The 24,435-nt window shown below is 43.6% G+C and overlaps 1 protein-coding gene across 2 annotated transcripts in view; it reads left to right on the top strand.

Moving 5' to 3' along the window:
- The first annotated feature begins 10,019 nt into the window (after positions 1-10,019).
- Positions 10,020-24,435, top strand: part of LOC111156707 (TBC1 domain family member 7) — a 23,664-nt gene continuing 9,248 nt past the window's right edge. Inside the window, exons 1-5 of one of the 2 annotated variants that reach the window (XM_022517743.1) lie at positions 10,020-10,210; positions 11,573-11,692; positions 12,894-12,974; positions 16,729-16,916; positions 20,744-20,881. In XM_022517743.1, coding sequence (XP_022373451.1) covers positions 11,581-11,692; positions 12,894-12,974; positions 16,729-16,916; positions 20,744-20,881 — 519 coding nt within the window. In that variant the 5' untranslated portion in view covers positions 10,020-10,210; positions 11,573-11,580. The remainder of the gene's footprint in view (positions 10,211-11,572; positions 11,693-12,893; positions 12,975-16,728; positions 16,917-20,743; positions 20,882-24,435) is intronic. The other variant, XM_022517744.1, reaches the window with a different exon arrangement.

Here is a 24,435-nt window from a genome sequence, read left to right as displayed (position 1 = left end):
ATCTTCTTTTCCTTAATCCAATTAAGAGAATTTTAAGAAGGAAAGTAGGGGGAAAGGAATATTAAAAATATCGACTAATATTATATAGTGCTCACAATTCATTTATATGCGTGAGCTACTGTTCCAAATACTCTATTTAGTTTAACTCATTTGATCCTCACGATGGCCTTATAGGTTTAAGTTCAATAATTATCAAGATCGCTCTTTATAGGTAAAACAGAAATTAAGTTGCTTGTCCGGGGTCGTTGTGCGGGTTGTCCAGAATGAGGTGTGTCTGGCATATACATGTAGGGAAGATGTTAAAACATCAAATTTAAGGAAGCTAAACCCAGGGTTAGTATAATCCCTTGCTTGAATTTCTGCAACGGCTCTTAACAGGTATCCCTGTTTCTACCCATATGCCCCTTTGAAGTCTGTTCTCAGAGTAGCAGCACATGTGTGTGTGGTTTTTTTTCTTTTTAAGATTTCATTTATTTATTTGAGAAAGAGAGGGAGAGCGCCCGCGCGCGCGTGCGCGCGTGTGCGCGAGTGTGAGTACATGTGGGGGAGGGGCAGAGGGAGAAGTAGACTCCCCGCTGAGCAGGGAGCCGGATCCTGGAGCTTGATCCTGGGACTCCGGGATCATGACCTGAGCCAAAGGCAGACACTTAACTGACTCAGCCACCCAGGTGTCCCTGGTTGTTGTTGTTTTTAATAAAATATGAGTCAGATCTTATCACTCCTCGGCTGACACCCACTTCACTCAAAGACCCAACTTCTCAGTCACCAGCATGATCCAAACACCTCCTCATTCACCTTTCTGACTATTGCTGGTCCTGCCCTGCCCCTCTGTCCCCGGGTGGATGCAGTCTCCTCTGATCCTTCTCTACCACCTCGTGTATGCTTAAAGCATCCCTTATCTCTATGATTTTCTGGAGTCTTCTGTGTCCCTTTCAGCAGACGGTAAGCTCCTTGAGGGTATGGACATGTGTTCCCATTGCCTGGTGCGTAGTGGTGAATCAAAGTGTTTGCTAAAGAGAATGAACGCTTGCAACACCCCCGGGCCCATCTAGCTCTTGATTCAAATCCCACTCTCTGGATAGGTCTGATAAACTCATACATACCCAGATACAAATGATCAATATGGTTGCATGTATTGATCCTTCCAGGGCTCCTGGCTTTCTAATAGGCAGAATCTTAAGTCAAAAAATGACATTTAAACACAGAGCACAAAGCACCTGGCTAGCTCAGTCCAAGGAGCGAGTGACTCTTGATCTGGAGGTCGTGAGTTTGAGCCCCATGTTGGGTGTAGCCGTCACTTAAAAATTAAAAAAGGAAAAAATCTGAAAAAAGTGCAGAGCAGCAGGAGGGGATGAAAGATTGTGGTGGGAGGGGGGACTGGGAAACACTTCCCAGCAAATCATATCACATGGATGGATGTCTGCTCTGTTTGTGTGCAGCTAAGCTGGTACTCCTGAATCAGGGCACTGCTAAGCGTTTCCTTATTTGCTCAGAGAAGGAAAACAATTGCACCAAACCTAGAATGGCTCTTTTTGAATTTTTCTCCTCCTTTACCCTCACAAACTCCACTCCTATTTTTAAATTTTACTTATGCTTTGGCAAGTTCTTTTTTGTTTGTTTGATTTTTGTTTTTCTTTGAGAAATGCCACTTGTAAAACTTTTTCTTCTGCATTCTTTTTTTTTTTAAAGATTTTATTTATTTATTTGAGAGAGAGACAGTGAGAGAGAGCATGAGCGAGGAGAAGGTCAGAGAGAGAAGCAGGCTCCCCGCGGAACCGGGAGCCCGATGCGGGACGCGATCCCGGGACTCCAGGATCATGACCTGAGCTGAAGGCAGTCATCCAACCAACTGAGCCACCCAGGCGTCCCTCTTCTGCATTCTTAAATTGCAATTTTTTTTATGTCAAAGCTGCAGGGAGACCAAGGGCTCATCTCTCAACTGAAAATCAGGTATTTTTTTTTTAAGGTAAGTGACTGGGAATGAATCGAGGCGGAAGCCTGGCTGGTTACATGGCTCTCAGAATCCTTTGCTAGATCAAACATACGTGCACTACTTAGGAACAGGTTTTTAAACAATTATTCCATACTCCATCTGTTTGTTCATAATGAGCTTTTCCTGTGCTCTTTGCAGTGATTTGGCTGAGAAGGGAAAAGGATCCTGCTCCTGAAGCTTTATCAAGACATTTCCTTCCTCTTTCTCTCTGTCTTCATTTTCCTCTTCCCCTACAACTTTCTCCCCCTTCTCTCTATTTTAATCCTGGCCATCAGTGGAGCTAATGGGGGCTTTAGAGGAGTAGCACCTAGATGTTTTAATAACTGTGCTGGCTGCTCATTTCCCCTGTAAAAGGAACCTATCTAAAACCCTCTAGACTCTTCTGTCTGTGTTATAAACTCGACTGCAGTGCTTTCAAGCAATCTTTTGGTGAAGAACCAGCTTTTCAAAATTTTTATATTTTGAGAGGGTGGGGAGGAACAAAGGGAGCATAAGAGAGAGAATCTCAAGCAGATTCCATGCCTCACGTGGAGCTCAATGCGGGGCTCGATCTCACAACCCTGAGATCATGACCTGAGCCGAAATCACGAGTCAGATGTTTCACCAATGACTGAGCCACCCAGGTGCCCCAGAACCAGCTTCCCAAAAATGAAAATTCCAATCTGTTGTGGACTTAACTTTTCTCAAATATAATAAATATGAATTACTAGAAAAATGAAATAAAAGACATACAAAATATGAGCCTCTGATTTTTATAATTAGATTCAACAGGCATAAAGTTACTGTCAAGTACCTACAAGAGTGTCTAAATGGTTGCTCTGAATTTCTGTACTTACCTTGCTGCAGATCCATAACAAACAGTTCACTGACGACCACTAGTCCAGGAGACCACATTTCAAGTGGCTGTTCCCACAAACCAAAGTATCTTGTTTCTGCCTTAGAGTGTCTTGGTTTAAAAGAAAAGATTTAAAAACCTACAAGTTATCCATCTTACCCTAAATATAAACAAACTAATAAAAACTCTCTATGCACCAAAAAGCATACACACACACACACACACACACACACATACACACTCCAATAACTCTTCCTGGAGAGGTAATACATGTAAAGTTTAAATATGTAGATTCTGGAACCCGGTCTCATTCATCTACAAGTTGTATCCACTTGAACTCATTTCCTGTAAAACGTAGATGATAATAATATACCAACTTCTTCAGGTTGTTAAGATAATTAAATGGCATCATATACACATAGCTCTTAAAATAGTAGGCATTCAGTAAATTTAGCTGTTACTCTTTTCCCTGCCTTGCTCAGCATTTCCATCTGCAAGACGATGGATCTGTGGTTTACCAGGCAAGCCGGGGCCAGCCCTGTCTTCCCCAGCCCCTGGAAGCACCTACTACTGGGGAAGGCTGAATCCCAAGTCCTCCCAGTGCCTTTTGAGGAATATCCCAACCACCTACACTTACTGCCCTCTGCTGCTGCTATTGAGAATTACACCAAACACTGTTCCCTGGCGGGAAGCCAGGACAAAAATCTAACCCCACGTGGAGGGAATTATGAATGGGTACTTTGTTCAGGATTTGATTGACTATCCATGAATTCATTTTAAAGTGCCTGTAACATCCTAGTTTGGTATTGTTCTGTGGGTGTACCGTCTGTAACAGCATCTGGACTCTGTCATTGAATGCTGATCTTGGTCACCTCCCGTTTAGCTAGTTTGTGATGGAACATGGCCAGTTCTCAAACCTACTCCTTGCTGACTTTGTCATGTTGGGCATTCAGGCCACCATATCCCAGATTCCGATTTGAGTCCCAAGTTAGCTACGACTTCTCATACCCTCTCAGCTGTCCAAACTCGTCTCTCCCTCCCTCTGTGATGGCCTTTAGTGCCTCCTGAGGGATCCTCCTGCCTCCAGGTGTCTCCCCCTCACAGGTCTTTGAGATCCACTGTTCTAAGGCTTCCTTCCCTCTGATCTGAGTTACCGCTCCCCGGAGGGTTCTTGGTTCAGGTTTCTTCAGCTCTCCACATCTGACCTTCCTTCTCTCCAGCCTTATCTCTCATGACACCCACACAGCAGCCACAGGCTGATTCCCATTCTCCAAATAGACCTCATCATTTCCTTTGTGGTTCAGTGAGTGCCATATCTCCTGTCAAATATGTCCCTTCTACAAAGTCTTTACTTCTCATCTCAAATGCTGTTCCTTCCACAGTGTCTTCTCTTTCCATTCTAGGAAACCCTGCTACAACTTCTATGGCATTTCTCATGTACTGCTCAGGTTTCTTATGAAATGGGTTGTTACTTGCGTAAATTTCTTCTTATCATTTTTTTTCCCCTGACAAAATGTTTTGTTGAAATGTGTGGAATTAATAAAGAAAATGATAAAATTAAAACAATTTTAATTAGTTTTAATTTTACCATTTAAAAAATGGTAATGGGACCCTGCCTTTTTTTTTACTTATTCTTTTTTTTTTTTTAGCGTAAGCTCCACCCCCAGTGTGGAGTCCAGTGTGGGGCTTGAACTCACGACCCTGTGATCAAGACCTGAGCTGAAAGCAAGAGTCAGATGCTTAAGTGACTGAGCCACCCAGGCGCCCCTGAACCTGTTTTTAATCAGGATGCAGCATAACAAGGACAGATGCCTCTCTCACTTGAAACAACAAAAAACTGGACAAAATATATGAAGCAGTAGTTTTTAAGATCTTGGGTATCAGGCAACAACAGACAGTGATTCCACAAAAGGGGGGTAAGCAAATGAGGAATGACCTATGATATTACTCCAGCTTACTGCCTCCAGAGAGTGTCTAAGCTGTGCTACAGTGAGGGAGAGCCCAGGTAGAGTCTGGTGGACTCCTTCTTGATTTGAGGATACAGGGCTGAGAGACTAGGGAAAGCAGGGTGGCCAGAGATGACAGGACAGAGTACTGGAGAGGAAAGAACTGCAGACGGCAAGCTCCAGAGATCTACCCAGGGTCCCCTTCAAGTTTCCAGGAGAGTGCTGATCGTTGCAGGTGTGAAACGGGACAACCTGAGGTCAGGGAAAGAATCATCCAAAAGGATCAGAGAGAACGGTCGGTATATGCTGGGTTGGGGAAATTAGTGCCTTTTCCCACCAAACAGATTGGGAAACTGCATAACCCATGCAGCATTAGGTAGGGTACTCAGAAGTAGGAAATAATTAGCCCCAGAATAAACATGCCTCTGGGTCCACCTAGCAGATCCTGAAAGCAAAACCCAAAAGCATCAAACTGTTTCCAAATAATGAAAATGCATTCTAGAACAAAGCTCAGGAATAGTTAGGGGATACAATTATATTCAGCACCCAAAAAGGTGAAAGTTCGGCATCTGGAGACAAGTTCCTAGGCATACAAAGAAGGAAGAAAACATGACCCATTATGAGAATAAGAAATCGACCAACTGAAACTGACCTGGAACTCACAGAGTCTCCTACATGTGCCCCACTTAATCTCCACTGTCTGGGAAATTTCTTCACTTATTTTACATTTTTTTTCCCTAGTTTCACTGAAAATGATGTTTTCGTTTTAACCTTGCTGACTTTCCATGCCATCTTGACATGAGAAGGGTCAAAGATTTATGCAAAATATCAGACAGGGCCAAAGCCAAATAATTATAAAGTGGTTAATGGATTCATTATTTGTTAAATGACTCCTTAAGCACGAGGCAGCCCAGGGATCTAACCATAGGGACAGTATTGAAGCCTGTAATCACATCTACATAATACATATACTCCTAGTTTTGACAGGTTAACTAATGTGGCATCCAGTAGGACACATCTGTTTATCGTTATGCTTCATGAAAATGGGTCATGAAGACACCAGTAGGGTTAAATGATGCAGGTATAAAATAAGGTTTTATGTGGAAAAACTTACTAGTAGAAAGTAGTCAAATGCATGGGATCCCTCAAATCTAATTATCCCAGAGCTCAGGCCAGGCATAAAGGGTCTCTACATTGTGGTCAACTTTCTAATCAAGAGGGGCCCCTCTCCCCTTAATTTTTTATGCATCTATTACAACTGTGGGCCAGAGTGGGGAGAAGTCTAGAGCTGCTATGATTGGTCAGACAAGGGGATCCTCCTTGGGACGCCTGGGTGGCTCAGTTGGTTAAGCCGCTGCCTTCGGCTGAGGTCATGATCCCAGCGTCCTGGGATCGAGTCCCACATCAGGCTCCTTGCTCGGCAGGGAGCCTGCTTCTCCCTCTGCCTCTGCCTGCCTCTCTGTCTGCCTGTGCTCGCTCGCTCTCTCTCCCTCTGTCTCTGACAAATAAATAAATAAAATCTAAAAAAAAAAAAAAAAAAAAAAAAAGAAAGAAAGAAAAGGGGAGCCTCCAGAGTCCCACAGCTGGTATCTGCCTACTTGACTGAGCCAACTCAGGTCCGAGGGAGACACTTCTCTGCCAAATGATGGATACGAAGGAGAAAATGAACTTCCGGAAACATCCAGATTCATTTCTCTTCAGATGTTTTAAAGATGTGATCTGACACCTCCATTACCTGAATTTATATAGTTACCAATCATGCTGTAATGGATTTTTATTATATTAATTTTAATTGCTACTCCAAATGAAGACAGTTGTCTCAAGCTGTAACCTCACTGGGTCTGCATCTCTTTATTACTTGAAAAAAGGGAAGGGGAAGGGGCTGAGGTCAGTGATATTTGGTAACTACTCTCCCGCCAAAAGTGAATTCTTAAAATATGAAGGCTGTGACGGCATTCCTGTGCATATCTTCTGTCTTCATACCCTGAAATCTAGCTCTGGCCACCGCATTTAATGGCACTGGCTGACTTTGAATCCCTTTCAACCTTGAGATTCCATGGACTCCTATACTATTATTGCCATAATTTAGTAAGAACAGTTAACCACCAGAGGGCAGTCAGGTTACAAGGCAGTAAGGAGTGATGCCGGCCGCAACAGGGCAGCAAGGTATATGCATTCAAAATGAAGAGCACCTGGGACTTTTAAAATTCGTATTTCAGAGGCATCTGGAAGGCTCATTTGGTTAAGCATCTGCCTTTGGCTCAGATCATGATCCCGGGGTCCTGGGATTGAACACCATGTCGGTCGGGGTCCCTGCTTAGTGGGAGCCAGCTTCTCCCTTGCCTCCCAACTTGTGTTCTCTCTCACTATCTGTCTCTCTCAAATAAATAAATCTTAAAAAAATAAAATTTGTATTTCAATTAAATTCCACGAAAATTTTATTGCCTGCTAACCCCTTCCTCTTAGGGGTTCTGATGGAGGCTTCATTATACAGGCATGATTGATTAAATCGTTGGCCATTGAGGACTGATTACACCTCCAGCCTCTCTAACCTTCCTGGAGGTCAGAGGTCAGGGCAGGACCAAAGCTCCAACCCTTTAATGACCTGGTTGATTCTCCAGGCAACCAGCCCCCATCCTCAGGTGTAGTCCAACAGTCACCTCATTAACATAACAGAGGATATCTTTATCACTCTCAACACCTGGGACATTTCAAGGGTTTTCAGGGCTGTGAGCCAGACATAGGGATGAAGACCAAATACGTATTTCTTATTATGAATCACATCACACTTGTCTGCCCCACTCTGTGTTCTGTGTTGTGGCTAATAATGGCTTCTGACACCTCACAGCCCAAACATACAACACTAAGAAAGAAAGAAGGGCTGTCCATTCAGTGTGTGGGTTCTCTTTTCATTCACTTAGCAAGTATGAATTGGGCATGTACTATGTTAAGTAGTGCTCCATCAGCTGGGGATGCATCAGTTAACAAAGCAAAGGTTCCTGACCTTTTGGGACTGACGTTCTGGTGGGAGGATAAACTCAATAACAACTAGAAGATTTGGATTACCTAGTGTGTGAGGTGATCAGTGCTGCGGAAGAAAGGAAATGTAGAGCGTAGGAGGAGGTTGGGACTTAGGCAATGAGTTTGCAACTTTCGGTAGGGTGGTTAGGGGAGGAAACATATGACCAAAATTAAGGTGAGGAAACAGATCATGCGGCTGTCTGAGGAAATAGCATTTCAGGCAGAGAACAAACACGAGAAGGTACTAAGACAAGAGGGTCCCTGAGAGTAGATGAGGTTGAGGGAAGAAGGCACATAATGAAAAGATTTTGGTTTCTACTCTGAGGAAGCTGTCAAAAGGACATTTTGAAAGGGTCACTCTGGCTGCAGTGTTAAGTACGGTCTCCAGGAGACTTACTTCCTAGAGAAGCTTCCAAATACTGCTTCTCAGCTCACCAAAAAGCACAGGGAAAGGCAGTTAAAGAACCATATGGTCACCCTTAAGCTATTCGCAGCTGATTCACATATATCCTCGCTGTGCCGAAGCGCTGTGCCAAGCAGCTTACACTTTCTCATTTGAGTTCCAATACCTGTGATGCCGTTACTGTGATTAGCTCTATTTCAAAGATTTAAAAAAAGGACATTGTAAACATTAGTGACTGGTCAAGGTTCAGATGAAGCAAATGAAGCAAAGGGAATCCTTGAAAGCTAAAACTTGAAGAATTCTTCCCAATGTGAAGAAACACTGCCTAAGCAAGGCTTAGTACCCCAGAACTGACGAACTAAATAAAGATGGTGATGATGGGGGGTGGGGTTTTGGGAAGACCATAAGTGTCTGAGTTCAACCACCACTACTAGCTTCTCTTAAAGTTCTACCGAGCTATGCCACCACAAACTTCCTGACACTATAACTGGACTGACTTCTGTACTACTGATTCCAAGTTTTCTCTCTAGAGCTTGGTCTCTGTGTGGTCTCTTCCGTACACATTTGGGTTTTTAAGGAGGCAGCATCCATAGCTGAACTGGCTTTTTTCTAGAAGGTTCCTCTCAAGCTGTGTTGGTTTAAAAACCCACCCAAGGCAGTGCTGCTCAGAGGGGGTGTCCCCAGGACCAGTGCTGGTCTTTGACAAGGTAAGCAGAGAAACTGAAAATGTTTATAAGTTTAATAGCCATTTTACAGAGTAGTTTTTACGTCTGCTGAATCTAATAGGTTGGGGCTTGTGTTAGTATATCTTTTTTACAGACTTCACATTTCAAAATTTACTTTTATAGTGTTTAATCTGAATATACAGTGGGCCAACTATATATAAAAATATATATATTTTTATATATATTCAGAACTCTGACCCACAACCTGCCGCAACCCAGAGAGAGAACCAATGCCTTATCTATAATAATCACCCTAGGAAGGCTGCCTGCTGTTAAGTCAGACTTGCAGGAAGCCAGACTGCTAGCTTTAGAAACAGTCCAGTAAGTTAAACAATAAATGACCCTAACAATTGGCCCCAAATGGCCAGGACTTGATTAATAACTGACAGGTTCCCTAATTTTTGTCCCAACTTAGGATCAACCAGAGAAAGCCTCACATGGCTAACTGACAATCGCTGGGATCACACAGGATGCCCCATTTCTAATTAGTCTCTCTACAGCTTTCCCGTGCCCGTAGACTTCAGTGAGGGCATGCCTGAAGCACTGCCTTTTCCCCTAGATCAGCCGTTCGCACTCCTCCATCTGCCTTTGATTTTCTGCCGGAACTCAACGGAGGGTGGCTCTCCTGCATAGCAAGTTCGGAATAAACTGCCTTTGCATTTTTGATGTGCTTGGTCTTCACTTGTTTCCGCACACTGAAAGAATAAAAAGGGAATAAAGAATCAAAACAGGAGTCTTCCACTGCAGACAGATAGCTTGTGGCGGGGGCGGGGGGCATCGTCCTGGGCTCCAAGGTCTCCCGCAGGCGGGGACCTTACAACGCTGGAGGAGTGAGCGTCCCAAACAGTAACCGCCAGGACAGAGGAAATAAGGGGGTAGAGAGATTCTCCGGACCAGGTGTGGACCGTAGGAGTTAGAGGACGGAAGAGGTGTGCGCCGCGGTAAGAGGACCTGAGCCTCCCACCCCAAACGCTTCGGCTCTTTCAACAGTCCCGGTCTCCCGGCGAGAGAGGAGCTTCCGCGCATGCTCTGTACGCACGCGCACTCTCGGCACCGCCCCTCGGGCGGGTACTTACGTCACGTCCGGCGACGGCGGCGGCGGTGGCTGTGGGTTGCGGGCTTCCCGGGCGCTGGCGTCCAGCTGCCTCCCTTCACCGCGGGGGCTCTCGTGGGGGCGCGTCCGTGTCCTTGGCGGCCCTCACGTCGCCCTCCTGCCCGCCGGCGGGTCAGCGCGCTGGGCCTGGTTTCCGCTTAGTGTCAACCCGGGTGTGGTTTCCACTACTAGAGGTGAAGCGTGATAGGGAGAATGGGACCTGGGGTCGTTTGCATTTCCTGAAGTGGACGCTCAGGGACCGGAGTGTCACTGACAGAATTTCCTCCAGGACCTGTGTGCCGCTGTCGCTGTCGTGCAATCCGAGAATGGCCCGTTCTTAGGCAACGGGCATCGCATCCCCCTGCAGCTGTTTGGCGGCCGCTTTTAAATGAGTCCCCGAATTCATTTAGCGTTTTAGTGCTTTGATTTTGTGTTTAAAAAAAAAAAAAACGTTTGGTCCTCAAAGCTCAGAATTCTTTAGAATTTCTCATTTTAAACCATTCCTCCTCTTTCCTGTGACAGAAGGGGCTCAGCGTATCTTTTCAATAAGACCGTGGTTGTCTGGAACTTCTCAGGATTTCTAAAACCTGAGGATTATGTATATGTATATATGTTACATATTTTTTTTTTTTTTTTGCTTCGACGTTTTAAGCATTTGAGTGAAGCCTGCAGTACTTCCTGAAAAATGTGTTACATTCATTTTATTCTTAAAATGCCAACCCAATTTGACCTTTTCCTGATGACTTGCTGTCAGTCTTAGGAACTTTATTTTATGAACTCTGTTTTATGAAGTTTATTGTGAAAGAACCAGAGACCGCTGAGCTTTTTGAATTCTGATGCCAGATTTTAAGTCATTCTGCCTCCAGCTTTATGGCATCACTCGAAGACAGGCTAATGTTCTTGCCCCTCTTCTCCTTTACAGTTCAGTGCTGTTAATCTGTGGTGGGTTCTGAATTTTGGTAATTGCATTCGATAATATTGTGTTTAAAGTGAGGGACTTACGGCCTTTTACTTGATAGCTTAGTTTTCATTTTACAAAATGCCCGTTCAAAAATATGGCTAAGCAAAAGATTGAAGTCATCTGGAATCCTATTACCTAAAGATAAGTCATTGCCAACATTTTAGCATATAGTATAATTTTTTAATGCATAATAATTGTAAAACAAAGAATCCCAGTGGATACTGTTTGGTAACCCCTTTTGCATGACATCTTGTCTATCTTCATATTTCACTATTTTTTTTTCTTTGAGCATGTATAATGGCTAGGAACTCCCATGAGGAGTAATTCTAGTGCCTGCACCGTGTGAAATCTAATAGCTCAGAGGACTTTAGTTTTATGTGTTAGTTTTTCACCAAGGAGCATAGGTGAGGTGGTGGTAGTTGTTTAAAAGGAGATATTTAATGTTGACTCCTATGCAAGGGCAGCCAGTTTGTTTTAGTATATTGAATTCATGGAGAAGTTGCAGAAAATCATTGGGAAAAGTCCCAATTCTTCATTCTTTGTTTTTAAGCTCACTCTGTCCACCCCCCCCTCCGATCTTTCTCTCTCTCCCAAGAATGAAACATGACTGAGGACTCTCAGAGAAACTTCCGTTCAGTATATTATGAGAAAGTGGGGTTTCGTGGAGTTGAAGAAAAGAAATCCTTGGAAATTCTCCTAAAAGATGACCGGCTGGGTGAGTTTTACAAGCTAAATTAAGGTGGTTGGGTTTTAGTCATCCCAGCTGTCCGGAAAGAAATGCTATCTTAAAAGACATTCAGAAGTACTTGTTATCTGCTGTATTTTTTTAGTGCTAGGATGACAGGTGAATAGTGTATTTTGGGAGAAGTTGTGGATTTTTCAAGCTTGTATTTTGCCAAGGCCAAGTCAGATGTCTTTGAAAGGTCTCAGGAAGTCAATGGTGTTTTTTTCCCCCATATTTCCCATGTATTTCTTTTCCTCCGTTTTCAGAGGTGTTATTAGCTTCTGGGTAAATTCACAACAACTCTTGGCTATGATTTTTCCTCTGTGGAAATACTGGGACTATGTTATTTATTGACATTTTAGTTTCTTCGTAGTAATAAGGTCTGTTCTGTAAATAAATAAATAGTTCTGTTGACTAGAGTAAAATAAACTGAACCATAGGTAAAAATTTACATGTGTAGAATGCTTTTAAATTTTCAAAGCCATTTCCCACCTGATCTTTGATCCTCACTAGACAGTCTGTGTTTAAAGTATGTCTGGAATTATTCACAAGTAGGGGGATCTGAGGTCCAAGACAGTTGAGTGTGGTTTGCTGGAAAATGTAGAGATTTGAGGGCTGACCATGCCACTCACTAGGTATACTAACTGAAGTCACTTAATTGCTTGGAGCTTCAGTTTCTGCATTTTTTTTTTTTTAAGAGAAATCTTTATTAGAGAGAGAAAGCATGGGTGAGGAGGAGGAGGGGTGGAAGAGAAGCAGACTCCCCGATGAGCAGGGAGCCTGACTCCGGGTTTGATCCCACATCCCTGAGCTCACAGCCTGAGCTGAAATCAAGAATTGGACGCTTAACTGACTGAACCACCTAAGTCCCCCAATTGCTGTGCCCAACAAGCTTGCAGTATGGATTAAATGAAATAAATTCTATAAATAGTACCTACTGCTCGTGTTGTAGGGAATGTAGTAATATATGCAGAAAGTATCACCTACGCCTTGAGGCACTGATTGTTTTTAAATAGCTAGTTGGAGGAACACCTGGGCTAGAAATCAGACCAGCGTTGCATTTCCCAGAATTACTGACCCGAGTAGAATTCTTCTGAAGAAATGTTACTCTACTTCAATTTTTAAAAAATGAAATGCACTTTCTTGTGATCATCATAAAAAGCTTCTAACTAATCTTTTTTTCTTTGTCTAGATATTGAGAAACTTTGTACTTTTAGTCAGAGGTTCCCTCTCCCGTCCATGTACCGTGCGCTGGTATGGAAGGTGCTTCTAGGTATGAGATCAACGGTTGGAAGGCTTATCTTCAAAAGTGTTGAATGAGGGGATATTTGCCATCTTATCAGTCAGAAAAAAGAGGATTTTTAGGCCCTTTACTGCATATCAGGTCTACTCTCAGGAGACTGAATTACTGCTCACCGTGAACATGTATGTTTACGAAGGTGACTTCAATAGCCGTACATTCAGTAGGACTCTAAGAATGTCAGTTTAGTCACGACAGAAGGGAAAGTAACGTGTGTTGCTGAAACTAACCGTGGGAAGAGCATCGTATTGGAGAAGAAACTGGTCTAGCCTTTACCATCACCTCGGTAACCCCGAGGAAGACCCCTCTGGGTCTCGGCTTGTGCACCTGTAAAATGAGGTTATTGAGCTAAATTAGACTGAGGTGGAAGCTCTCAACACGTTATCGCTGTGATTCCCAGCTGCAGAGGTCTGGCTTCCTAATGAGTGCTCTCAGAAAGAAACGAAGAGTTTTAACTTCCTAGAAAGCACAGATGGATACATTTCCGTGATGCGTGGCTGAGGGAGAAGAAGAAAGGAACCTGCTCAGTTTCTGTAGAAGAAGTGTATTAGGTGGCACAAGGGACTGGCAGCATCCCTTTTGAGCCAAGGATCTTTTCCTGTGATTGCTGAGCCTGCTGATGCATATAACATCCAGCCATTACCATGCTCCTTTTCTTCCTTTCTTTGAAAAAGAATGAGAGTACTCCTAGAATTCTGCTGTGAGATAGGTATTAATATCCCGGTTTTACAGATGAGGACAAAGACTGCAGACTAGATAATTTTCCTGAGGCCCAGCAGTCTGCAGGTGGCAGAGCTCCCATTTGAAGTAGGAGAGACAGTAGACCTCATTTTCTTTCCAAAATGCATTTTCAGGACTTGAGAAATCTGTAGTCCTGAGTCTGATGATGTAATGTGGAGGCAGCGGAGGGAGTATAACCCATATTAGAAAGCACTGTATGATCCCCTGTTTTTGTTGTGCGTTCTGGTAGTCTTTGTGCATTTGTGTTTCTGGTGGGCCACCGTCCAGTTCATGTCTAGAGAGCAAGTATCAACTATTTTAGTTTTTCCCTGAGCATTTTTTTCCTTCAATCTTGGTGTTTCTGGTGGCCATCAAAAAAAAAAACAAACAAACAAAAAAAAGCCTTCCAAGGATGTCTTTTAGGTGGTAGTGTCAATTCTTTCTATTTCTGTTGGGAAATACTATGTCTTTTTTTTTTTTTTTTTTTTTTTTTTTTAAGATTTTATGTATTTATTTGACAGAGATCACAAGTAGGCAGAGAGGCAGGCAGAGAGAGAGGGGGAAGCAGCCTCCCTGCTGAGCAGAGAGCCCAGTGCGGGGCTGGATCCCAGGACCCTGAGATCATGACCTGAGCCGAAGGCAGAGGCTTAACCCACTGAGCCAGCCAGGTGCTCCGGAAATACTATGTCTTAAGAGTTAATAATAGCAGTGGATTCATGGGAGATGTACGGTTGTACTTTGTGACACTTTGTAAGTGCCTAGACTTCATTTATCACCTCTGTTTTTCCCACTTGTCTTTATCAGGTAAGTCTTTGTTGTTTGGTAGTAAAGGCACTAGAGATTTGGATCTGCCATGCTATGTAGGAGACCAGTTAACTCTTTCCAGCACAGGTGTTGATTACTCAGGGACCTTGTCAGGCCTGCTTCCTGATATATTTTAGGTAAATATCGGAAAGAAGTGTTTTAGAACTAGCTCTTACTTTGAGGCTTAACATGGGAAGCACTGTGCTGCCTCTAATAGTATGAGGAGGGTTGAATTACAGCTGTTTAATCTTTACTAGCCCAGATTTGGAGGACATTTTAGTGTATTCCCTTGGCTTTTCCAGAAGCCTGGCACAGAACCGCAAAGCTAAAGTAGACAAAACTTTGGGACAGAGAACATTTAGGTGAGTTAGGTTCTAATGGTAACATGGCATCATGTTAGCTTAAGTCTTTTGAGCTCATCCAACTTTTTTTCCAGAATATTCTTTAGAATACTGGATCTGTGTTGTTTTATACCAAGGAGTAATCCTTAGTCATATGTACAGCTAACACTTATACTAGCTTTGTATGTGTTGTGTACTTCCTAGGTACTTTATGTATATTAATTTTTTAGTCATTACAGCAACTGAGGTAGGGATTATTAGTCTCATTTTTCAGATGGAGAAGCTAAGGCATAGGGAGACTAAACTGTTGACCGTCATCCAGCCAGTTAATTGTAGAGCTAGAGTTCTACCCCACGAGCTTTGACTCCAGAGTCCGTATTCCTATACAGTCTTGCTAAATTTAATGAGGCTGGAATAAATAAGAGGGTTTTTAAAGAAGATTTTATTTATTCATTTTAGAGAGTGAGAACACGTGTGTGCACATGTGTGTGCAGGCAGAGGTGGGGAAAGGGAGAGTGAGAATCACAAGTAGACTCTGTGCTGAGCGTGGAGCCTGACATCATGACCTGAGCTGAAATCAAGAGTTGGGCGCTCAACCAGCTGAGCCACCTAGGTGCCCCTAAGATGTTTTCCTTTATAGCAGAACTTAGAGCCTTGAAAATTCATTGTCACGTTTTGCAAATCTGCTTGGTCCTTCGTACCCTTTTTCTCATGCGGACTTTTGGGGCTAGTGTTGTACAAAGAACATTATCCATTCCATTTCCCACCTCTTGACAGCTGAGGAACCAAGTTTCCAGAGAGAAATTCGTGAGAGTCCTGGTGTCATCAGACCTGGGACTAGACTGAAAGCCTGTCCTGTTCTCTTTACACTGGGCTTTTTCCATGCCATTTGTTTGTTAAAAAAAAAAAAAAAAAAAAGATAGGTTTTTGCCCCCAGACCCTCCCGGGTAAACAGGTTTAAAAGGGTTAATGAGCATAAAATGGCATCAAATGTAATGTAATATGGCGTCATCAGCGAAAATGAGAGATTTCTGTGGTCCTGAAGCTAGGCTAGTTTGCTTGTTGTGGAAGAGGACGATTTGATGAGTTGTCAGTGGCTCTGAGATGAGAGGCCTGTGTTGTTAGCTTGGGCAGCATTACTAAATACCCCGGACTGGATGGCTTCCAACAGTAGTTTATATCCTCATGGTTCTGGAGGCTGAGAAGTCCAGGATCAAGGTGCTGGCTGGTTTGGTTGTTGGTGCTGTAGGCCTCCCTTCTTGGTTTGTAGATGGTCACCTGCCCTCTCTGTCCCCACATTGCAGAGCGAGTGAGACCGCAGACTCAGGGATGTCTTCCTTTTCTCAGAAGGGCTCCAGCTCTGTTGGATCACAACCTCATTTAACCTTAATCACTCCTTATTGGCCCTATCTCCAATTGGAACAGTGGGCTTGGGGCTTTAGTTTATGAATTTTGGGGGAAAACAATTTGGTCCATAGCAGGGGCCAAGTGCAAAACCTGGAGATATGTCTGTAGGAGCCGAGGGAGGCCCCAGGCCAGCAATCATAAATTGAGCGAGTTCATTATGATAATTGATGTGGTTACGGTTTGGATGGTACACTTATTCAAGGGCTTTATGATGCCCTTTCATTTCTCTTAAATATCAGTGATGCAGATGACATACAAATATTGATAGTACTTAAAATTCAAGATTGTTTTATAAGAGAACTTGTAAAACAGAATCCGTATGGTAACTAACTCTCCGTGTGATTCCAGTCTCACTGTGCTGGGCAGCTTCTCACTTGGTTCTCTGTAATCTAGGGATTTGGGTCTGTGTCTCAGTACTTTGCCCATTTTTCTTCCTCCCCTCGGTCTCTGTGTAGGGATCCTGCCTCCGCACCACGAGTCCCATGCCCAGGTGATGATGTATCGCAAGGAGCAGTACTGTGATGTCCTTCATGCCCTGGAGGTTGTTCGCTTTGTCAGCGATGCCACACCTCAGGTTGAAGTCTATCTCCGCATGTATCAGCTGGAGTCTGGGAAGTTGCCTCGAAGTCCCTCCTTTCCATTGGTTAGTGGTGGTACTTTAGTTTGACACTTGGTTCAACTCTAGACTGTTCTGTCCTGCAGGCCTTAGCATCATATTTTGCCTTAGAAAACAACTTTTTTTCTTTCTTTTCTTTCTTTGTCTGTCTTTCTTTCAGATTTTGATTCATTTGAGAGAGTGTACAAGCAGGGGAAGCAGCAGGCAGAGGGAGAAGCAGGCTCCTCTGTGGAGCTGGGAGCCTGATGCAGGGCTTGATCCCAGGACCCCAGGATCATGACCTGAGCTGAAGGCAGATGCTTAACTGACTGAGCCACCCAGGTGCCCCACTTTAGAAACATTCAGTGGTCTCCTCTGTATCTTTATAACAACTTCCCATCCTTGAACATTTCCATAGCCCATCTTGTACCTTTTCTGCCTCGATCCTAAAATCAAGCCATTTCTGTTTTTTGTTTTCTTTTTTTTTTTTTTTTTTTTTTTTTTTTTTTTTTTTTTGAGAGAGTGTGAGCACGGGCAGACAGAGTGGCAGGCTGAGGCAGAGGGAGAAGCAGGCTCCCCACAGAACAAGGAGCCCGATGTGGGACTCGATCCCAGGACGCTGGGATCATGACCTGAGCCGAAGGCAGCTGCTTAACCAACTGAGCCACCCAGGCGTCCCAAGCCATTTCTGTTTTTAATAAAGTTTGGTCTTTAGAAACCAAGAACAAGGAGCTAGATGTGCATGTTGGTTCTGGTGTGGTGTTGCTTCTAGGGCCTGTCAGTCAGCAGAGCTAGAAAATACATATACATTCTGCAAATATATAGAATCGTGTACATTCACAGACACACCTATGTCTGTTTATCTGTCTCTTTATCTCTGAGTGTGAAAAAGCCTCCGTTCATGCTGATCCCTCTGATCGCAGTCCAGCACCACAGGTTCTTCTTGCCCTCACCCTTCTGTGTTTGCCCCTTCCTGTCTGACAGTGGCAAATACAAGAAGGCTCCCCTTAGTACAGTCACTTCTTTGCTCATTCCTCTGGTTGTAAGTAGTAGTGCCAGCTACCTCTTGGCCCTTGCCTACAGGCCCAGTGGGCCACCTCCTTTGCCTTGACCGTCCTTGGCCTCAGCCCGACAGGGCCCAACCTGTTTTTAAGCTTCTCCTCTTCTACAAACCCTTAACTCTGTTTACTTGGACTACTTGTTGCTCATAAAGGGGAGAGCGGAAGTTCAGGCAAATGAGTGATTATAGCTCTTGAGCTTTGACTATTTTTTTGCAGTTTAATGTTCATTATAGGAATTTTAACTTTTTGTGTATGTGGCTGAAACTGATTGCTCAGTATCAGGATTTATCTGCAAGCTGTGCTATTCTATAAAAATTGTTTTTTTTAAAGACTGCATTTATTAGAGCATGAGTTAGGGGGAGGGGCAGAGGGAGAGGGAGAAGCAGACTCCCCCCTGAGCAGGGAGCCCGATGCGGGGCTCGATCCCATGACTCCAGGGTGATGACCCAAGCCGAAGGCAGGTACTTAACTGACTGAGCCACCCAGGCGCCCCGAAACTTTTATTGGCAGCCTACCCATATAACACTTAGAGTTTTGACTTGTTCTTGCTTTTGAAGTGGATGATGTGGCTCCCATGGACTGATCTGAGGTTGTCCACTCGTATTAAGTTTATCAAGAGAGACTGGCCCTGAAAATAATTGAAAGTCTGAGTAGTCTGTAAATTTTGCTTATCTCTGGCAGAGCGCAGTTGGTAATACTCTGCAAGTTCTTAAATTACGTATTAAATTGGGTTAGGTTACCTGTTAGTTCAAGAAATCTAAATGATAGGTTAGGGTTTTCACCTCATCCCTACTTGGCTTACCCATACTCCCACCCAGAATCCTTCTCCTCGTCTCGGGCAGATGTGCCATCAAAGTGTTGGCTTTGGCTCTGCCACTTCATAACTCCCCAGTCATTAAGCCCCACTTAGCCTCATTAGTATTAGTACATAGCAGAGTGCGTGACAACGCTCCACACAGGGCTGGGAACGTAGTCAAGGATGTTGGTTCTCTTCCCTGCTTCTCAGACTGTCCTGGAGCCAGTGAGAGGCCACGTTCAGGAGTACCCAGCACAGTGCCCAGTATGGGCTGGGAGTCCAAGAAGGGAGATGGTCTTTCCCTTTTCTTCCTTCTCTCTCTTCCTCTGATACATTAACTAATGTTTAGAAAAATGTATTTTCGGGCACCTGGGTGGCTCAGTGGGTTAAGCCGCTGCCTTCGGCTCAGGTCATGATCTCAGGGTCCCGGGATCAAGCCCCACATCGGGCTCTCTCCTCAGTAGGGAGCCTGCTTCCCTTTCTCTCTCTCTGCCTGCCTCTCTGCCTACTTGTGATCTCTGTCAAATAAAAAAAAAAATAAATAAAATAAATAAAAATTTGTTTTGGAATTAATTTAACATATAGTGTGTTACTGGTTTCAGGGGTAGAATTTAGTGATTCATCAGTCGCGTACAACACCCAGTGCTCAGTACATCACGTGCCCTCCTTAATGTCCTTCACTCAGTTACCCCGTCCTTCTGCCCCCTCCCCTCCCCTCCAACAACCCTCAGTTTGTTTCCTATTGTAGTTCTGTTACTCTTGGACATTTTATAGAATATTAAGTTGAATGGAGGCCTAAAATGAAATGTTTTTTAGAAATAGGAATCTTGATTTAATTTGAGCTTTTAAGGGAGACAGATACTTTTCAGTTTCTTTTTTTACCCCAAAGTCCTTCAGCTTTTAAATCCTAGATGAAAATATAATCTTTTTTTTTTTTTTCTTAAAAGAGAGAGACCACTTGTGCATGTGTGGGAGCTGGGGGAGGGGCACAGGGAGAGGGAGAGAATCCCAAGCAGGCTCTATGCCCAATGTGGAACTCGATCCTGTGACCCTGAGATCATGACCTGAGTTGAAATCAAGAGTTGGGCACTTAACTGGCTGAGTCACCTGCGTGCCCCTGAAAATGTAATTTTGTGTGAGATATGGTGTTTGAAAACAAAATGGATTTCCACGTAGATTCTAGTTTTTATAAGATTACTTTGTTGAAATTTACTTTAGGGTTTATGTTCATATTCTGAGGGTTGACACAAGGTTTGAGAAATGCCATTCTTCTGATTCCTAAAATTCTGATTCTAGGGATATTTTAACTTATCAGGTGCTTAAGACAAAGGTATGTACGAATGCTTTGAAATAAAATGCCTTTTTTTTTTTTTTTTAAGAAGCTTTATTAGTCCTTTTGGAGTCATTGAACTTTTGTAAACTACCATATTTTGTAAATGTCTCCATTTCTTTGTGATGTTTATCACACACCTTTTTTTTAAAAGATTTTATTTATTTATTTGACAGAGATCGCAAGTAGACAGGCAGACAGAGCAAGAGGGGGAGGCAGGCTCCCTGCTAAGCAGAGAGCCCGTTGTCGGGGCTTGATCTCAGGACCCTGAGATCATGAACTGAGCCGAAGGCAGAGGCTTCAACCCACTGAGCCACCCAGGCGTCCCTATCACACACTTTTGAAAGAAATTCTCTTTTAGCCTCGGGAATACTTTTGGGTGGAGAGAGTGCACCTCGCTTATGATTTTTGTTCTCTTTGATGACCTTAAGTGGTGGAAAAATCTGCTTAGTCTAAAACCTGGACATTCGTAAGCACCACTGATCCAAATAGATTTGTTTGGTTATGCACCCCTTTCTCTGCCCTGGTCTTCTCTTTAGCGGCAGACTGAGTGCTTTTTGGTTCCACTTTGATTTATTAATGTGGCGTCTTCAAAAGTTAGGGGGTAAGCTCTCATTTTTATGCAAGAAACATGTATTCCTCTCTTCTGCTGGCTCCCTCCCTTTACCAGAGATTTACTGTCTTTTAGGAGCCAGAAGATGAGGTGTTTCTCGCCATTGCCAAAGCCGTGGAAGAGATGGTAGAGGATAGTGTCGACTGTTACTGGATCATCCGATCCTTCGTGAACCAGTTAAATAACAAATACCGAGAGTCTTTACCCCAGCTGGTAAGCGATGCTCTTTTTGGCTCTTGGTGGGTAGGGGTGAGTAGTGGTGATGGGGAAATATCCTTGCTTCCTGGTGCTGCTACAGTTATGAGTGGACCCTCTATGGTAAGAGCCAACAAGTGTTTTCCGCAAAAGATCAAGTAGTAAATATGTCCAGGTTGGTGGGCCAGATGGTGTCTGTGTCTCTCTGCAAACACTTAGCTCTGCTACTATTGCACAGAAGCGGCCACTGACCATGCATGAAAGAGTGTTGGTGTCTGGGTTTGGCCTGCTGCATTGCCATAGTTGGCAGCCCCTGCTCCTTTCCTTATCCTGGTCTAGAATCTACTGGCTTTATCTAGAATTGCCTCTCTGAATTAGTTAAGGTTTGAATTTGGCTGTATGTAATGGAAAGCCCAAGTGTCTGAAGCTTTATTTTTTTCTCTCATGTAACCAGAAATCTAGAGGTAAGGCAGTCCAGAGCTGGTGCCACAGTGCCACGATGTCAGTGGGGACCCAGGCTCCTGTCCTTTTGGGCCAGCAGTTTTAGGTGTGATCCTTCCTCTTTTGCTCACAAGCTGGATACTGGAGCAACAGCCATGACCTCTGTGTTCTAGGCAGGTAGGAAGGGAAGGGCAAAGACAAAAGTGAAGGAGTAGAAGGAACAGCCAGTCAAGGGTGTCTCCCTTGGACAGACTTTCCTTGTGCCTATCTGTTAGTGGCAGGACCGTGGCCCCTGGCCACCTCTGTCTGCAGCAGAGGCTGGGAAATGGGGGTGTGGCTTTGTTTTAGCCAGACATGTCGTGATCTTTAAACTCGGATTCCGTTAGTGAAGGAGAGGTGAATGGCTGTGAGGGAGGCAGCCTGCCGGCGGGCTGCCATGCTCTGACTCGGGAGTGTAGAGAGCGGCGTGGCACCTGCTTCCTCAGCAGAAGCCTGTGGTTTTTTGCCATTCTGTTTTTCTCGTTTTTTCCCTTTATTTCTCTCCTTTAAAAATGAATGTCTTTTTTCTTAAATCGTTGAGTTGTTTCCTTTGGAAATTCTCTTGAAAGCAGTAACTGAGATCGTGGCTTCCGGGCCAGGTGAGGGGCGCCAGTGAAGGTCGATGGAGCCCTGAGGATTCCTGTGCTGATAACTGCAGTCAGCAGGGCGGTTGGCAGGAAGACCCTTTAGCTTTGTAGAGCACTGTTACAGGAGTGTTTTATAGATTTCAATTACGTAAAATTTGATTTTCAGAATTTTAAAATTTAATCCACTTAGTTGATTTCAATAAAGACAAGCTTGGCGATGGAAGCATAATGTTACTTGCTTAATTGGATCAAGAGGTCCAGATTATACCATGATTTAATTAGCTTTTCTTATTTAGTATTGAAGTAAATTCTGTAGCATTTTGCTAGTATATGTTTAAAGAACTTTTTAATTTTTAAAATTTTTTATTAACATATAATGTATTATTGGCCCCAGGGGTACGGGTCTGTGTATCTCCAGGTTTACACACATACCCTCCCCAATGTCCATAACCCAGCCACCCTCTCCCTACACCCCTGCCCCCGGCAACCCTAAGTTTGTTTTGTGAGATTAGGAGTCTCTTATGGTTTGTCTCCCTCCCGATCCCATCTTGTTTCATTTATTCCTTTCCTACCCCCCAAACACCCCATGTTGCCTCTCAACTTCCTCGTATCAGGGAGATAATACAATAATTGTCTTTCTCTAATTGACTTATTTCGCTAAGCATAATACCCTCTAGTTCCATCCAAGTCATCGCAAATGGCAAGATTTCATTTCTTTTGATGGCTGCATAGTATTCCATTGTATATATATACCACATCTTCTTTATCCATTCATCTGTTGATGGACATCTAGGTTCTTCCCATAGTTTGGCTGTTGTGGACATTGCTGATATAAACATTTGGGTGCACGTGCCCCTTCGGATCACTACATTTGTATCTTTAGGGTAAATACCCAGTAGTGTGATTGCTGGGTGGTAGGGTGGCTCTATTTTCAGCTTTCTGAGGAACCTCCATGCTGTTTTCCAGAGTGGCTGCACCAGCTTGCATTCCCACCAACAGTGTAGGAGGGTTGCCCTTTCTCCACATCCTTGCCAGCATCTGTCATTTCCTGACTTGTTAATTTTAGCCATTCTGACTGGTGTGAGGTGGTATCTCATTGTGGTTTTGATTTGTGTTTCCCTGATGCCGAGTGATGTGGAGCACTTTTTCATGTGTCTGCAGAAATGTCTCTTCATGTCCTCTGCCCATTTCTTGATTATTTGAAGAACTCTTTTTTTTTTTTAAAGAATCCTTTATTTTTGATAACACAAGTAATAAGTATATTCTTAGAGTATTAGTCTGGATGAATCCAGTGTTCCTATAGATCTGTACATCCTCATCCCCCACTTTCTTAGACGTCAACACTGTTGTTAGCTGGGTGTATATCCTAGCCTGTCTTATGTACATTAGGTTGGGTGGAATCCAGCCACATCCACACGTATATACATATATACACATGCACATGTGTACACAATACACATACATGCATTTAATGACTTACATTTTTTGTATATATAACTTTAAAAACCCCATAAATATGAGATCATTGATACAGCTCTACAGTTGTTTTTTTTTTTTTTTTTTTTAAAAACTCGATGTCTTAGCACTTTCCAAGTCCGTGCAGATCAGTAGTATTCCACCCTGACTTCTGTTAGAACCACCTGGGAACTTTTAACAAATTATCAGTGCCTTTCCACCACCCAAACCCATTAAGTCAGAATCTCTGGGGGTAGGTGGGGCCCAGAATTCTATTTTTTAAAAAAAGCTTCAGGTTGGGGCGCCTGGGTGGCTCAGTGGGTTAAGCCTCTACCTTTGGCTCAGGTCATGGTCTCAGGGTCCTGGGATCGAGCCTCGCATGGGGCTCTCTGCTCGGCAGGGAGCCTGCTTCCCCCTCTCTCTGCCTGACTCTCTGCCTACTTGTGATCTCTCTCTCTCTCTCTCTCTCTCTCAAGTAAATGGATAAAATCTTAAAAAAAAAAAAAAAAAAACTTCAGGTGATTCTGAAATGTGGCTACAGTTGAGCTACTCCTTTAGAACTACGTTTTTTCCCTCTTAATAGGAAATAATATGAACACACTTTTAAGAATTCTGCCATGTTTTAATATGACAGATCCACGTTGACAGTCTGCTTGCCTTTCTGCCTGAGCCTTTCTATATACATGAGTGTTTCTACAGGGCAGGTCCCTTTTAGGGGATTGCTCCATTGAAAGGAGATGTATTTAAAGTTTTTAATTGCCAAGGCTGCTCACCCGGATGGCATACTGATTTTGCTTCCCCCAACAGATAAGATTTTCTATTTTCCACTCCATTGCCAATACTCGATAGTATCAGTTTCTTTTTTTTTTTTTTTTTTTTAAAGATTTTATTTATTTATTTGACAGACGGAGATCACAAGTAGGCAGAGAAGCAGGCAGAGAGAGAGGAGGAAGCAGGCTCCATGCTGAGCAGAGAGCCCGATGTGGGGCTCGATCCCAGGACTCTGAGATCATGACCTGAGTTGAAGACAGAGGCTTTAACCCACTGAGC

Source organism: Enhydra lutris, unplaced genomic scaffold (genome assembly GCF_002288905.1).
Source record: "Enhydra lutris kenyoni isolate GAN:26980312 unplaced genomic scaffold, ASM228890v2 scaffoldscaffold48, whole genome shotgun sequence".
NCBI lineage: Eukaryota > Metazoa > Chordata > Mammalia > Carnivora > Mustelidae > Enhydra > Enhydra lutris.
The sequence above is the reverse complement of the archived record's forward strand: the minus strand, read 5'-3'. Positions and strand labels throughout refer to the sequence as shown.